This window comes from Aspergillus alliaceus (assembly GCF_009176365.1).
Source record: "Aspergillus alliaceus strain CBS 536.65 unplaced genomic scaffold BDW43scaffold_2, whole genome shotgun sequence".
NCBI lineage: Eukaryota > Fungi > Ascomycota > Eurotiomycetes > Eurotiales > Aspergillaceae > Aspergillus > Aspergillus alliaceus.
Window position 1 is genome coordinate 295,678 of NW_022474685.1, and position 13,945 is coordinate 309,622.

Below are 13,945 nucleotides of genomic sequence, written 5' to 3' on the forward strand. Positions count from 1 at the left end.
TTAAGGCTGGAACATTTTCGATCAATGCCTGAAAACTTGGAAAACGTGATTGCTATCAAATAAGGCACATCGGAAATCTACGGCCGCTCATTCGTGGAGGTCACGCGGGTAATGACGCCCTAACCCGCAAGGTCCTCATGGTCGACTTTCTCCCAAGGTCCTCAAGCCTTTGTCTGAATTGGGTGACTGAAACTTATGTGTGTTAGAATCACAGCAAAGCGAATCATAGTCCTATTCTGACGATCGCTTCATTTATACATCTCAGAACGCTCCCAAGGTCCTCGCTCCCTCTGGTCCCTCATGCCCCAGGCGGTCAGTTCTTTTCGTTTCCAATTGCTCCGGCCATCCCAGGCGATCCTGACGCACTGTGCATGGCTGGTTGGCCCTGGTTGACAATCTCGGCTATATCCTGTGGATTCTGCAACTGGCAAAATTGCGACCCTTCTTATTGGTATGTACGGTGTCTGTCTGCCGCGATCGCGTGGTGGCGATGTGGGCTAACGTCTGGGAAGTTGGAGTTCTCTAGGACAAAGACCCCATACGGCCAAGTGATTCCCCCGCCTCACTCTCGACTTGCCTTGTCACCGTGCGGCCTCTGTCTTTGATCTTCGTTAACTCTGTTCCTGGACTCAAACTAAACGTATCAACAACCCTCCCGGGTCCCAGGAGACTGTCTCGACCTCCAGTGACGGCGATTGAGTTCGCCGCACACACCATGGCTTCTCACACTAAAAAGGATGATTACTGCCTCGAGTGCCATTGGGAGTCTTTCCATATAGACGGCAAAGAGTCGGAGAACCAGTCCGATGCCCCCGCGGCATCTAAGTGGAATTGCCCCGACGAGGAACATCATCCCTCGCTCGATCACTGTCATGTCGACGACGCCTGCTGCGAAATGGACGACTGCTCCATCAACTGTCCCTCGGTTTGCGACGGGTTCGTGGAATGCCATGACACTACTTGTAATGACACTCACTGCCCTGACTCCTGTGATGATACGCATTGCGAGAGCGCCGAGCCCCTTTGCTTTGATGAGCACTGCTTTGGCGAGAATCGCAACAATGCAGCTATTCCCGACCATACTCTTGAGTCCCTATTAGGGCTAGGAGGGTCCATTAACTTAGGGTCCACTGATTTCCTTTCAGCGTGCTCAGTTGAACAATCACAGGAAGACCAGTTGCCCAAAGCAGCGGGCAATGCCACCTCGGAGATGATAGCACCTCAGTCTTCGATGGACTCTCTCTTTCCGCTGCACTCGATTCCTGTCGCCCATTGCCATTCTCACAGTTTCCCTCATTTTCACTTCCATGACTCGTCCAAAGAAACACCCAGTAATTTAATAAATCAACAATTTCCGGCACAGAACGGTGTCAACCCGGCAGATGTATTCCACATGTTGGGGATGTGTCCGGACCTTTCTACTTGTCAAGACTTTCATGTGCACGAAGACACGAATCAAAACAGTCTAGTCAAACCGACTGCCGAGTCTGGTTCTAATCCATTCGCCTGTTTTCACATACCGCCTAATGTTAATCTGAACGATCTCATGAAGAGCCCGGTACACATTCACAGTAATCCTGCGAGGGGTCCTTCTCGCACGCATCACCGGTGTCGCGTCCATAACCATGCCCATATGCATCCGTACGGTCATTACTCTCCATATTCCCGCCAGTCTCGATCCAGCGTGAGCTCGCAGTTGATGTCCAGCCCCGGCGAGACGCCTCCTCCGCTAGAAGGTGGGACGTCGTCCGTCCTGACGAGCCCGGTGACTTCGTCTGAGAACGAATTCCATATTTGCAAGTGGACTATCACATCGGGAGAGTTCAAGACCACCTGCGGTGCGGAATTCTCTGACCCTTGCGCTCTTCAGGAGCATCTGATCGCGAAACACATGTCAACTATCAATGGAGTCAAGGGCACCGGATATTACTGTTGCTGGGAGGGCTGTCACCGTCCGGACGAACCGTTCTCGCAGAAGTCGAAACTTCAAGGCCATTTCCTGACCCATAGTAACTGTAAGTCGACGAACAATTATCACCACGGACAGAGACTGACACCCTGGAAGACAAAAATTTCAAGTGTTCGGTTTGTGGGAAGTTCTTCGCTCGACAGGCTACGTTGGAACGCCACGAACGAAGCCACCGGGGCGAGAAGCCATACAAGTGCTCTGAATGCGGGAAGTCCTTTACTGACAGCAGTGAACTGAGTATGTCCAATCCTACGTTGTGAAGTGACTTGCGCTGACAAATGAAGAAACGCACTCACGGACCCATACCGGCGAGAAGCCGTTCAAGTGTACTTTCCCAGGATGTAACTTCCAGACCGGCGACGTGGGTCCACCCGTTTTATGTACTACCCAGAGGATGGCAATACTAACAGAAATTTTGTAGTCATCGAACATGTCCAGTCATCGCTTGAGTATGTTAGATAACCGCCTCTGTATGCTATGATACTAATAGACACAGCACACGGTGAACGGAAACATAAATGCATCTACCCCGGATGCACCAAGAGCTTTACTAGGCCCGGTTTGTTCCACACGACAGTCACCGGGTTAGCCAATGCTGACCTTTCTAGACCAACTGAAGCGACACATGAGATCGACCCATAAACATGAGAGTCCTAGCCTGATGTCACCAGTTGCAGATCAGTTCGCACTCTCTTTCCCCGTCGCCTAGAGCTTGGGGTTCTGGGGCCTCTTATATACCTATTATATAACATGCCATCAACACGGGCGGAACAGGCGCGACTGGAGTTAAAATATATATATAGAGTGGACCGATTCACAATACGTTTAGTACTAAATGGAGACAGGAACCCGGGTGGGGAGGAGAGAGAGAGAGAGATACCTGGTTGGATATATGATGATTTAACGACGATTCGTCTATGTTACAGGTCATGTATAGTATCAGTCTGCCACCCACAGCAGACGGAAAATAAGATCTCACTACTAAGTATACTAAGTAATGGCACCAATGCAAGATCATGATACCACCCATAGTTCTCCTAGTTTCCAGGCCACCCAAAACAAAGAACAATTTAGTAGGCTCAATCATCCTTCGCCCTCTCCTCCAACGCCTCCACCGCATTCTCTAATTCCCGCACCCGCTGCCCAACTCTCCTCTTCACCTCCTCCCTCACCGCCGGCTTAATCTCCCCGGGGTCAAAATACGTCGACACAACCTGACTCCCCGAATCATCCGGCTGCGCCTGCTGCGGCTGATGCGATTCCTCCGCGCTCGGAATCTCCGTCGTGTACAGCGCAAACACCGCCGAAAGCTGGTTCAGGGCATCGCGCGCCGACTCCCGGTCCGAGGCCGCGTAGATCGTTGCCCCGTTGGTACTATCTATTGCGATCTCGAATTCGTCTTTTGCGGTTTCATAGCTGGAATTAATTTGTTCTGGTTAGATGTGGAGTTGCTTTGAGGGGGAAGAGTTGAGGGGGGGGAATGTATGTACAGTTCTTGGAGTTCTTCGACGATAAGGTCGGCTTGGCTTTTGCCACTGGCTTGCGTTGATTGGGTTCTGGCTTGGAGTTGGGATTGAAGAGGTGTAGATACAGAGAGATGGGGTTTGGTGGTTGGTGCTCTGGTTAGTAGGGTAGCTTTGGGGAGGCTAGATGAGAAGAGTGGTCGGAGGGATCGGGTGATGGTGAGGGAGGGGCGGAGGAGGCGGAGCGAAGGGGTTGGGAGGGTTCTGAGGGGGACCATTGTTTTCAATTGATTGTTTTTTTTTATTTCTAATTTTAATTTTTCGGGATGTTCTTATTGAGGTGAGATGGGACTGAGTGGATGGAGAGAATTGTAGGAGATGAAGGAGTTGAAGGAGTTCAAGTACAGTTCAAATACATGGGGGAGATGCGATTTAAATGACGTCGGGGTTTACTTATCTAATCTATGTTACATTAGTTAACTATGTACTGTACTTCACTTTTCGGTATATATATACTTCAAGTAATATATAATAAAACAAAAAACAAAACACACTCTTTATTCCTATTCTATATCCACCGAATACATATCAATTCAATCAAGTTACCATTTTCATCCCCCCATTGGCACACACCACACTCCCCGTACACCACCCTCCATCCTGCGTACACAACATGGCCACCACCCCGGCAACCTCACTCGTAAAGGCCGGGCGTCTATTCCCCATCTTCTCCCGAATCAAATACCTTTGCTCCTCCGTCAACACCGCCATCTTCTCATCCCCCTCCAATACCTTACTCAACGGCGTCGAATCCTGAAACCCTTGCATCTGCTTCCAAAAGTCTTCCCCCGTCGCAAAATACATATCCCCAATCACAGGGCCCGGATTGACCGCATTAACCGTCGCCTTATCAGCTAACTCCCTAGCCCAAGTCCGCGTCATAGCCTCCAACGCCGCCTTAGTACCCCCATACACACTCTGCCCCGTAAACCCAATACTGGACGACACACTTGAGATATTAACCACCCTTCCACTCCGATCATTAGGCAAGAACGGCGCAACCGCTTGCGTCAGCAGCAGCGGCGCCAGCACGTTGATGGTATATTGCCAGGTGAAGTATTCGACGTCAATGGGGCCCTTGGCCTCGTCGTTGAGGAACCGGTCAGCGCTGACGCCGGCGTTGTTGATCAGGATGTCGATTTGGAAACGGCCGGTTTCCGAGGTAAAGTTTTGCTTTGCGGCGGAGAGGATGGCTTGGGTTGCTTCTGCAGCGGAGGAGAGGTCGGCTTGCACGGGGATGCATTTTATGGAGTGTTGTTGGGAGAGTTCGGTGCAGAGGGTTTCGGTGCGCGATTGGGAGGAGGGGGAGGTGTAGTTTAGGAGGAGGTCACAGCCTTTCGAGGCGAGATTGCGGGCGATTGCTTCGCCGATTCCTGGGTTGGGATTGTTAGATTGGTGGTAGTGGTGGGGTGGGGGGTGGTATAGTTAGTATGTAGATGGACATACCCCGCGAGCCGCCGGTGATGATCCCCAACTTTCCTTCTAGGGGGCGGGACATTTTGATTTTATATGTAGATGTAAGGTAGATGTAAGTGAGTAGAGATGCTTGGTTTTTTCACGCGCCAGGACTAACGCTGCCTTATATAGACGGCGTTTAATCCTACATACTAGGGTTCAGTGGATCTTTGATATTCAAAGCCCGGGAAATTTCCCTTTTCGGCCTCCGGCGGTACATATCCATTCAATCGTACTCATTCAATCATCCACTCATACTATCACACTACCTTATCTTCCGACATTAAACATTAACCTTCAACTTCTTAAAGGCCTCCGCATTCTCCTGAATCGCCGTCTCAACTGGCAACCGCTCCATACTACTTGCCCCATAAAACCCATGCACCCCCTTTGTCCGACTCAATACATACTGCGCATCCTCAGGCCCCGCCAACGGTCCCCCATGACACAACACAATAGCCTCCGGATTGATCTTGACAACAGCATCCCTAATCTCCTGCACAACCCGCACACAATCATCCAACGACAGCGCCGTCTGCGCCCCAATCGTCCCGGACGTCGTCAACCCCACATGCACGACAATCACATCCGCACCCGCGCGCGCCATCCGCTCCCCCTCATCCACGGTAAACGCATACGGCGTCGTAACGAGATCCAGCTCGTGCGCAATCCGAATCATCTCCACCTCGCGGTCGTACCCCATGCCCGTTTCCTCGAGGTTCTGGCGGAATTTGCCGTCGATAAGCCCGACGGTGGGGAAGTTCTGGACGCCAACAAAGCCCAGGCGGCGGAGTTCAGTCAGGAAGGTGCGCATGTCGCGGAAGGGGTCGGTGCCGCAGACGCCGGCGAGGACGGGGGTGTTTTGGACGATGGGGAGGACTTCCGAGGCCTGTTGGATCATTTGCCCATTAAAATTAGTTTGCTCTGGATGTAGACGGAGGCTGGGTCTTGTAGAGTGTTAAGAGCAGTCCTGGGCCAGGACTCTGGGGAATCAGGTAGGTTCAATGAAAATAATATAGAGTAGACGAGAGAACAGTACCATTTCAACCACGATCTGATTGGCGTCCGAGTAGGGCATCATTCCTGCCAATGAACCCCGGCCGGCCATGCGAAAACGGCCTGAGTTATAGACCAGGATGAGGTCTGCACCGCCCTTTTCGATGAATTTGGCTGTGAGACCAATCCCTGCATTGGTGGCTGCGTTAGCGTATTTCTTTGGAATATAAGTTCATGTATATATATATGTTTGTATATATACTCCAAGGGGATGAGTTACCGGCGCCCGCGCCGACGATGATTTTCCCGTCGGCGATGGTTTTGCGGAGACGGTCGAGGACCTCTCTACGGGTGGTGGGACGGGGCATCTTGGTTTTATTTATAGAGGAGATTAATGAGGTTGGAGTTATGTTTAGGAGGGTAATGTAGATGTCTGAAAAAGAAAGAGAGAGAAAAGAAAGAAATGGTGGTGTGAGTGAATTGAACAACTCATTTAAATTCTTCAACCCCGCTGCCGACGTCATGTTTTTATTATTTATCTTCAATCTTATCGCTTTTCTGGATCCACTTTCCAGGTCTCATATGATTTTATTGCATATAGAACCACACCCAATCACCAACACCATCGAGGCTACCTCTGCTTTTGCCGGCCACCAATCTCCCAATATCCTTGATTGTTGAATTGCCCAGAATTTCGCAGACAGCCACTCCCGCATCTGTTTTGGACTTAAAATCAAAATCCGCAGCTCCACCACGACTAGAGAGTCGACACCGTCTAAGTGCATCGCCTTGGAAGAGTCAAGGTTCTCCAGCAGTAGCCCCAGAGCTTTGCTGATTCGGTACATGAGGGCATGAGCTATTAAGAAGTCCCGATTGATGTTTTTGCGCCTCATTGAGATCAATGGTATGGAACGAAGGGTTCTTTGAGAAAGGTAGCATTGGAAGGTTTCTGTTTGTTTGGATATCCTTCTTCCCAAGCTCGAGGGATCTGCCAAACATTGCAATGTATTGCCAACTCTCAAGGAAATCACTGCTTAGGGAGTTCAAAATAACGTGGGCCTCACCCTTACAAGCAGTTGCCTTTGGCAAATGAGAGACTTCGACTATCCAAGATATGGCCTTCGGGAATTCCGTAAGTGCCCATAGGGAGAGTTTTCTTCTCATTAGATCCTACAGTGACGAAGATCTCAGCCCCGTGAAGAGGGAACATGAATTATAAATATACTTTCTTGACTCCTTTACTTTAGTATATTAATATGATTGATCCATTCCTTTTCTGTGTCTCACACGTTTTATAGGCTCTTTAGTACCTATTTTTATTAGCCAATTTCGAACTATCATTTATGTTTAGTTCTGTTCGATTTCTTTTCGTTACTTCAAATACTTGAGCAACAACGAACGCTAAGCCTAACCTGAAGTCAATACCTACCGCAATTCCACCCATAGCCCTATCTTAGTAACCGACCCGTTAACGCTCGGGTATAACTAGATAATTATATCAAGACTATATATTTGATTAGTTCTTATTTTATCTTATTCTGGGAAGGCCTAGTAGATAGTATCTTTAAATAACACAATACGACCATCAGCCAGTTTGAAAACAACTGATCGTGCTCAAGTCGATATCGTCTGCCTCTGACCTGAAGCCTAGTAAAACTAATTATTCTCGTGCTCCTAGCAAGTGAACCTTGATACACCCATCACGACTGCAATCAAGAGGCTATTGATCAAATTACTGGAGTACAGAAAGACTGGGAAAAATGCCAAGCGGAAGCTAGTCTCCGACAAATTTGACCGGCGGTTTTTAGAGACTGACAACCCGGGCCTGTTGGCTCAACATCTGTTAAGGTAAAGCCTGTCGCTCGGTTTAAAGACGAATGCAGTTCAGCCGGGGTAGAATGTGGAGACTAGGTCAAACGGCATGGATAGATACGTTCGGACTCATGCTTTGACGATCGAGGTGTCTCTTTGAGCTCCGGGCAAGATGAATTGCATGAGTCTAGATCCTGATTAGAATTCAGGATCTCTTTCGGAAATGTCCGAAAGGCTATCTATCACCACGACCAACTGCAGAAACGTGTCGAGTTCAACAGAGCTCGCCACGCAACAAGTCACATAGACTAAGGAATCTCAGGCTAGGCACATGATGAGTCTCGACCATATTTAGGCCCAGGGAAGCGTAAATCTGGGAGCTTTACGGGACTTACCGAAATACCTCAATGTACAAGTCTCAACCAATATCAAAGCAGTTAGTTAATCACACTGCGGCTCCAAATGAACGACGCATGACAGCCTCCCATGCTTGGGTGCCCGTCTGTTCTCTCAGAAATGTTCAGTCTAGACAGCTTGGGGGTGGGCGGACGCCCGGCCTACTTTGCGCATAGATTGCACTCGTTTCTTCCAGCTCTTACATCATCCTTCCACGACTATCAACGCCGTTGATATCATTCCAAGGATTCTGACCTTTCAAACTCAAATTCATAACTATATTCAAGTATGTCGCTTACTTTGATTCTATTTCCGATTAGCGCGCACTTTATCAAAGTTATGTTGCTTGGTGCGAGCGCAGCTAACCTTCTAAAACATCAGAACCGGAAAGACCTCCGAGTGGAAGTGGCACAGCGTCGATCTATCAACCACAAAAATGGTCCAAATAATGAACAGACACCTAATGTGGCCCCTGGCTAGGCTGGCCGGCAAATCTCACCGACACAGCCAGGAGCGCTACAAATCCATCCTGAGGTCCTGAGAGACGATCTCCTGAATAGTAATCCTGGTGCTAACAGGCTGCTCAGTGGTGCTAGTCGGGCATCCGTTCCGGTTTATCGTGATGCCTACTACATCATCTCAACACCATGTTTCTTGCGAGTGGTGAACATCATCCCCCACCACGTGCAATTCTCTCACGAATTGTACCGCTTCTTCATGTACAGACTGTGGAAGCATTTCCTGCGAAATGGGCATTCTGAGGGCTTTTCTTAATTGGATAGTACTAATCGATACCTAGCATAGTCCTTTGCAACTAGCTCAGGAACCTATGGGCCCTAGGAACGCCACCGATATGTCTCGGGTACCTCCCCCCCGAGGACATATAAGGAAATGATGTCGACGTCCCGCTGTACTACTTCAATATCGTACAGGACAGGGACAACTCAGTCAAAGTCGTCATCACCACGTCAAAGCCCGGGGCTGCGGGGCAGCATACTACCAGGCTGTGCGTGGGTTTTCCACTGATGACGATCTTCGCCATCTGTCAAAGAGCCTTTGAGAAGATGTCGAGAAGTAGATTACATCTTCTCATTCAGGAGGGCTCACAATGTGACGGGGGCGAATGAGTTCCTTAGCCATGACGTAGTGTGTGTCGGACTCATCTTCTGACCAACACACTGGGGTGTGTCTTTGGTGAAATGGGCGTCTGGGCGGATTCATGAAAGTGAACCAGCAAGGCTAAACTCGGGGCTAGGGAAGTGGGCTTCCTTCCGTTTTCCTTTTCTTTGTTAATATGGTTACATTGAGCGTACGATATTTGTAACGCACCTGAAGATAGACTGAGACGTGTATGGTAATATAACCTTTGTTGTTTGAAACCTTGGAGATCTTTGTTGTAGACATCATATGATGCTGCTATGGCGCTTCGTCATCGCGAACAACAGCTCGAAGAAGCCTTTCATCTCCAGTGAAACAGTGGTAGGAGGTGTCTGCAGACCCTGCATATCGCAGCCTCTTACATCAATTAAGTCTAACCCCGCACACGATCCAACTCATCAACAACTCTTTACGTCCATCGTGTTTGTTCTTCCTTTCAACAACCGACCACGCGATTCTGTCAAAGATCCTCATTTCACCAGGAACAATGCAGCTACTCCTAGGCTTTCTCTTCCTGGTACGATCCCTCAGACCAGACAAAGACAACTCAACTAACAACACCGTCAACAGTGTACAGCCGTCTCCCTAATCCTCGGCGCGTACGTCACGCCCCTATCCCTAACAAACAACAGCGCTAACAAACAACCCCTCAAAAAAAGGATCGCCTGGGCGAGGACCACACGTTTCTACCTCCCCCTCCCCCTCCCCCTAACAGCAACAACTGCCATCCTCCCAGTACTAGCTCCATTCCTCCTATTCATCAGCAAATTCCTTTCCAACCCACCCACAACAGGCACCAACACCCCGACCTTGCGACACCGCCTCATAGCCTCAATAGTCTCCTACCTCCTCACAATCCTCCCCTCCGGTCTCGCAACCGTAGCCCTAACCTACCTCGTCGCCCCAGACCTCCTGCTATGCCAACTCAACAACCAATGGCAATCTTACTTCCACAACAAGGACTCTCGCGCCATCCGCGCCATCCAGGATAGCCTCCATTGCTGCGGATTCAGAAGCACCAAGGATAGAGCATGGCCTTTCAAGGGTGGGGCCAACGGTGACGATGCCTGTGTCCGGCAGATCGGGTATGACAGGGCTTGTCTAGAGCCGTGGCAGCAGGAGGATAAAAGTGCGGCGTGGATGGTCTTTTGGGCTGCAGTCTTGGTTTTGGTTATTCAGGTATGCTTCTTTTGCTTTACTTTCGTTCTTGATTCTTTATTCTTCAAATATCGGTTGGCTTGGAGCTAAGGGTTTGTGTATTAGATTGCCAGCACGTATGTGAGCCGGGAACCGGGTTGGATGAGAAGAACGGAAGCAAATCGGTTTATTCGGATCTCTAGTGCGGAGGATCATGAAGAGACGGGTGATGATACCAGGGCGAATGGCGCTGTGGGGGATAGTAGACCTACTCATCAGTTGCCGCAGCCCGGTCAGTCGATGTATGATGATGCTTGGGATCGGTGAGATATCCTGGTCATATGTGGTTTGGGCGTGGGTTGAGCGGGTTGATGAAAATGGCGGGTCTCGGAACAAGTATGAGGTTGATGACTGCTGTCAGTTGTCTTTGGCATAAAATGGACGCTTGATTGGAGAGTTGTCTTGCAGTGTTTACGATCTGTGGTCTGGGTATCATGACATCCTTCTGGAAAGGTGCGTCAAGGAATAGCAATATTGCATCAAATGGAGCCCATTCGAGTCCTGTAGTTCCAGATGCAGAACCCAACTCATAGAAACGATAAAACGGTAGACCGCAGAGGTCGAATGCGGTACAAAATCGTGAGAATAGTACTCTCGAATACATGAGGCAAGCAAAGCTCCAAAAGGCGACACCACACAAACACACCCAGACACCAGGTATTGTCCCAAACAGACATCCCTTAAGCTAAATTCATAACCCCCCCCCCCCCCCCACCCCTCCCCCCTTCTCCCCCTTAATCTGTGCTTCCGCATCATACAACGTCTTCAAAACTCCTTCTGCTGTCTCACCATCGACTACACCCGCCTACAGACTCTCCAACAAGTCCTGGCTCTACAGCTAAGTCGGTCAGCACGACAAATCTCCCATGTATATAGCCTAGAGGCACTTGCACATTTAGCAAATGAAGTCAGTACCGATTCGTAGCGCACTTTATGATCGACGTTATCGGCGAAAGTTTGAAGGTCCGCCTGATAGCATGTCTTGAACGCATCGGGACCCTCGCATGCACTGGGCGCGTTCTTACATGCTTTTGCGCCCGCGTGGTCCCGAGAGGACGTGACACATTCAGCGTATGGCTTGCCGCGCTGCTTGAAATTTTATCAAATGGCTGCTCGGTTGATCGGTTTTCTCAGTCTTTATATGTTGTTTTATTGTATTCTAAAACCAGTGGTTTAGGTGGGGGGATTCAATCGTCGACAGATAGTGTCTCCAAGATCGGCGGTTTATTGAATTTTGCAGGTTTTTTACAAGACGAAAATTAAACCCATGGGACTATCTATTGATTGACAGGGGCTTAAAATGGTTTAAAATTCCTGGAAATCAAGCACAAAGTCCAATAGGCCCAGAGGTGGCTGTTATAGACAACTTAAAGATCGACATAGATCAGATCCCCACCTCGGAAGTGATCTCCGGGGCAGTGACACTTTCATACTTGTGCATTTAAATAAAATAAGGGCACACACAGGGAATAAATAATATAAGTACACATAAGTAAATCATGAAATATCCAGACTCACTGAAAAGGCCTCACACACTATAAGACGAAACCTCCTGTACAAAAACTTCGCAACAAATGTTGAATGAACCGCTCCTCTTAGGATAATGGCCTACAACAACGCCCTAATCAACCAAGTTAAATCGAAAGTAAATCGGCATCACTAAGCAAAGCCAGCCGAAGGTTCAGTTAAACTACACTAGGCTTTCCCGTTCCATTCTACAGAATAAAGGACCCCCCCCTCTATTAATGCTGGTGGCAAGAATATCAAATATCACTCACAAATACCCCTCGATCTGCACGATGATTTAATCCAACCAATACGACGTCACCCCACCGACCAGCACATAATCGTTTAATTAATCCCAGTCACAAATCCCAAGTCATATATACTGACACACCGTATGCATATATACACTTTCCTAAATCTCTTCAACCAACCTAAAACCTTCAATCCTCCCTTAATCAAGTCCAACCATACACACTCCATCATATACTACATAACTGATATCACACCCCTCACAACCATAACCCTAACTACAATCACAACCACCAAAATGTCCACCACCACCAACCCCACAATCCTCCTCCTCGGAACCTTCGACACCAAATACCCCGAACTAACCTACACTCGGCAAGCCATCCTCACCCAAAACCCTTCTTCCACCATCCTCCTCCTAGACGTCAGCCGCATCCCTCCACCCTCATCCACCACCCCCGAGATCGACCTCACAATCCCCCAAACTCACCCTACCACCAACAAACCCCTAAGCCACCTTCCACGAGCCGAATACATAAAGTTCGCGTCGGAAAGCGCCACAAAAATCGTCCGAGATTTCTACAGCCAGGACAAAATCCACGGGATAATCTCGCTGGGAGGAAGCTGTGGAACGAACATCGCCACGGCGGCTATGCGGAATGCGCTTCCCGTGGGGTTTCCGAAGGTTATGGTATCGACGATGGCGAGCGGGGATGTGAAGCCGTATGTTGAGGAGACGGATATTACGATGATGTACAGTGTTGTTGATATTGCGGGGCGGAATTGGATATTGGAGGGGATATTGCGGAATGCGGGGGTTGCGGTGGGGGCGATGGCTCTTGGGTATCTTGGGCAGAAGAGGGCGGCGGGTAGTGGTGGTGTTGGAGGAGGGGAGGGGGAAATGAAGAAGAGGGTGGGGATTACGATGTTTGGGGTTACGACGCCGGGCGTGGATTGTATACGGAAACGTTTGGAGGAGGGCTATGGGTGGGAGGTGTATGTGTTTCATGCGACGGGGGCTGGGGGGAAGGCGATGGAGAGGTTGGTGCGGGAGGGGATGTTGGATGCTGTTGTGGATTTGACGACGAGTGAGGTTGTCGATGAAGTTATGGGGGGTGTGCTTTCTGCGGGGCCGGAGAGGTTGGTTGCTGCTGCGCGGGCGGGCATTCCGCAGGTTGTCAGTGTGGGGGCGTGTGATATGGTCAATTTTGGACCGCCGGACACCGTTCCCCCGCGGTACCAGGGGCGGTTGAGCTATGAGCATAATCCGACGGTTACGTTGGTGAGACCCAATGCAGAGGAGACGCGCCAGATTGCCAGGTTTATTGCGGAGAAGTTGAGGGCGTGTGCGGCGCCGGAGTTGATTCGTTTGGTCTTGCCTACGGGTGGTATTAGTATGATTGATACACCGGGCCAGCCGTTTCATGATCCGGAGGTTGATGAGGTCTTGTTCTCTACGTTGGAGAAGGAGCTGGACGGAAGTGGTATCTCAATTGTCAGAGATCCGAGGGATATCAACGACCCGGAGTTTGCGGTCAGCGTGGCGGACATGATGGCTAGACTGATGAAGTCTCTATAAATGTGAACATAATATCACGACTTAGGTAGCGGGCGACACGATAAAGCGAGCATTCTACATTGCAATGAGACGAAGAGGATTAAACTCCGCTAAAGGCTAAGGGAA

General features: G+C 49.5%; 7 protein-coding genes across 7 annotated transcripts; 3 read left to right on the forward strand and 4 right to left on the reverse strand.

The window, feature by feature from the left end:
• The first annotated feature begins 363 nt into the window (after positions 1-363).
• On the forward strand, positions 364-2,617 carry BDW43DRAFT_69282 (C2H2-type zinc finger protein). Its single transcript, XM_032050397.1, has 5 exons — positions 364-451; positions 513-2,015; positions 2,066-2,206; positions 2,254-2,330; positions 2,391-2,617. Exons 2-5 carry the CDS (start codon positions 716-718, stop codon positions 2,448-2,450), a joined length of 1,578 nt encoding a protein of 525 aa, XP_031905660.1. The 5' UTR covers positions 364-451; positions 513-715; the 3' UTR covers positions 2,451-2,617.
• Positions 2,618-3,048: 431 nt separating this feature from the next.
• Positions 3,049-3,710, reverse strand: BDW43DRAFT_305726 (uncharacterized protein; the record flags this gene model as incomplete). The annotated part of the gene is made up of 2 exons (XM_032045858.1): positions 3,049-3,385; positions 3,460-3,710. The coding sequence occupies 2 exons, from the start codon at positions 3,708-3,710 to the stop codon at positions 3,049-3,051; spliced, it is 588 nt and encodes a 195-aa protein (XP_031905661.1).
• A 248-nt stretch (positions 3,711-3,958) lies between these two features.
• On the reverse strand, positions 3,959-5,112 carry BDW43DRAFT_259878 (SDR family NAD(P)-dependent oxidoreductase; the record flags this gene model as incomplete). The annotated part of the gene is made up of 2 exons (XM_032040135.1): positions 4,939-5,112; positions 3,959-4,865 (listed from the first exon to the last, which is right to left on the reverse strand). Coding segments are annotated over exons 1-2 (883 nt in total), but the record flags the coding sequence as incomplete, so codon positions are not given.
• Positions 5,113-5,171: 59 nt separating this feature from the next.
• On the reverse strand, positions 5,172-6,407 carry BDW43DRAFT_259881 (TIM-barrel enzyme family protein). Its single transcript, XM_032040136.1, has 3 exons — positions 6,224-6,407; positions 5,987-6,132; positions 5,172-5,836 (listed from the first exon to the last, which is right to left on the reverse strand). Exons 1-3 carry the CDS (start codon positions 6,309-6,311, stop codon positions 5,231-5,233), a joined length of 840 nt encoding a protein of 279 aa, XP_031905663.1. The 5' UTR covers positions 6,312-6,407; the 3' UTR covers positions 5,172-5,230.
• A 148-nt stretch (positions 6,408-6,555) lies between these two features.
• On the reverse strand, positions 6,556-7,157 carry BDW43DRAFT_259882 (uncharacterized protein). Its single transcript, XM_032040137.1, has one exon. It carries the CDS (start codon positions 7,105-7,107, stop codon positions 6,742-6,744), a length of 366 nt encoding a protein of 121 aa, XP_031905664.1. The 5' UTR covers positions 7,108-7,157; the 3' UTR covers positions 6,556-6,741.
• A 2,470-nt stretch (positions 7,158-9,627) lies between these two features.
• Positions 9,628-10,670, forward strand: BDW43DRAFT_69339 (uncharacterized protein). The gene is made up of 3 exons (XM_032050398.1): positions 9,628-9,826; positions 9,880-9,908; positions 9,969-10,670. Exons 1-3 carry the CDS (start codon positions 9,797-9,799, stop codon positions 10,555-10,557), a joined length of 648 nt encoding a protein of 215 aa, XP_031905665.1. The 5' UTR covers positions 9,628-9,796; the 3' UTR covers positions 10,558-10,670.
• A 1,889-nt stretch (positions 10,671-12,559) lies between these two features.
• On the forward strand, positions 12,560-13,840 carry BDW43DRAFT_296243 (Tm-1-like ATP-binding domain-containing protein; the record flags this gene model as incomplete). The annotated part of the gene is made up of 1 exon (XM_032044177.1): positions 12,560-13,840. The coding sequence occupies one exon, from the start codon at positions 12,560-12,562 to the stop codon at positions 13,838-13,840; it is 1,281 nt and encodes a 426-aa protein (XP_031905666.1).
• Positions 13,841-13,945: the final 105 nt, after the last annotated feature.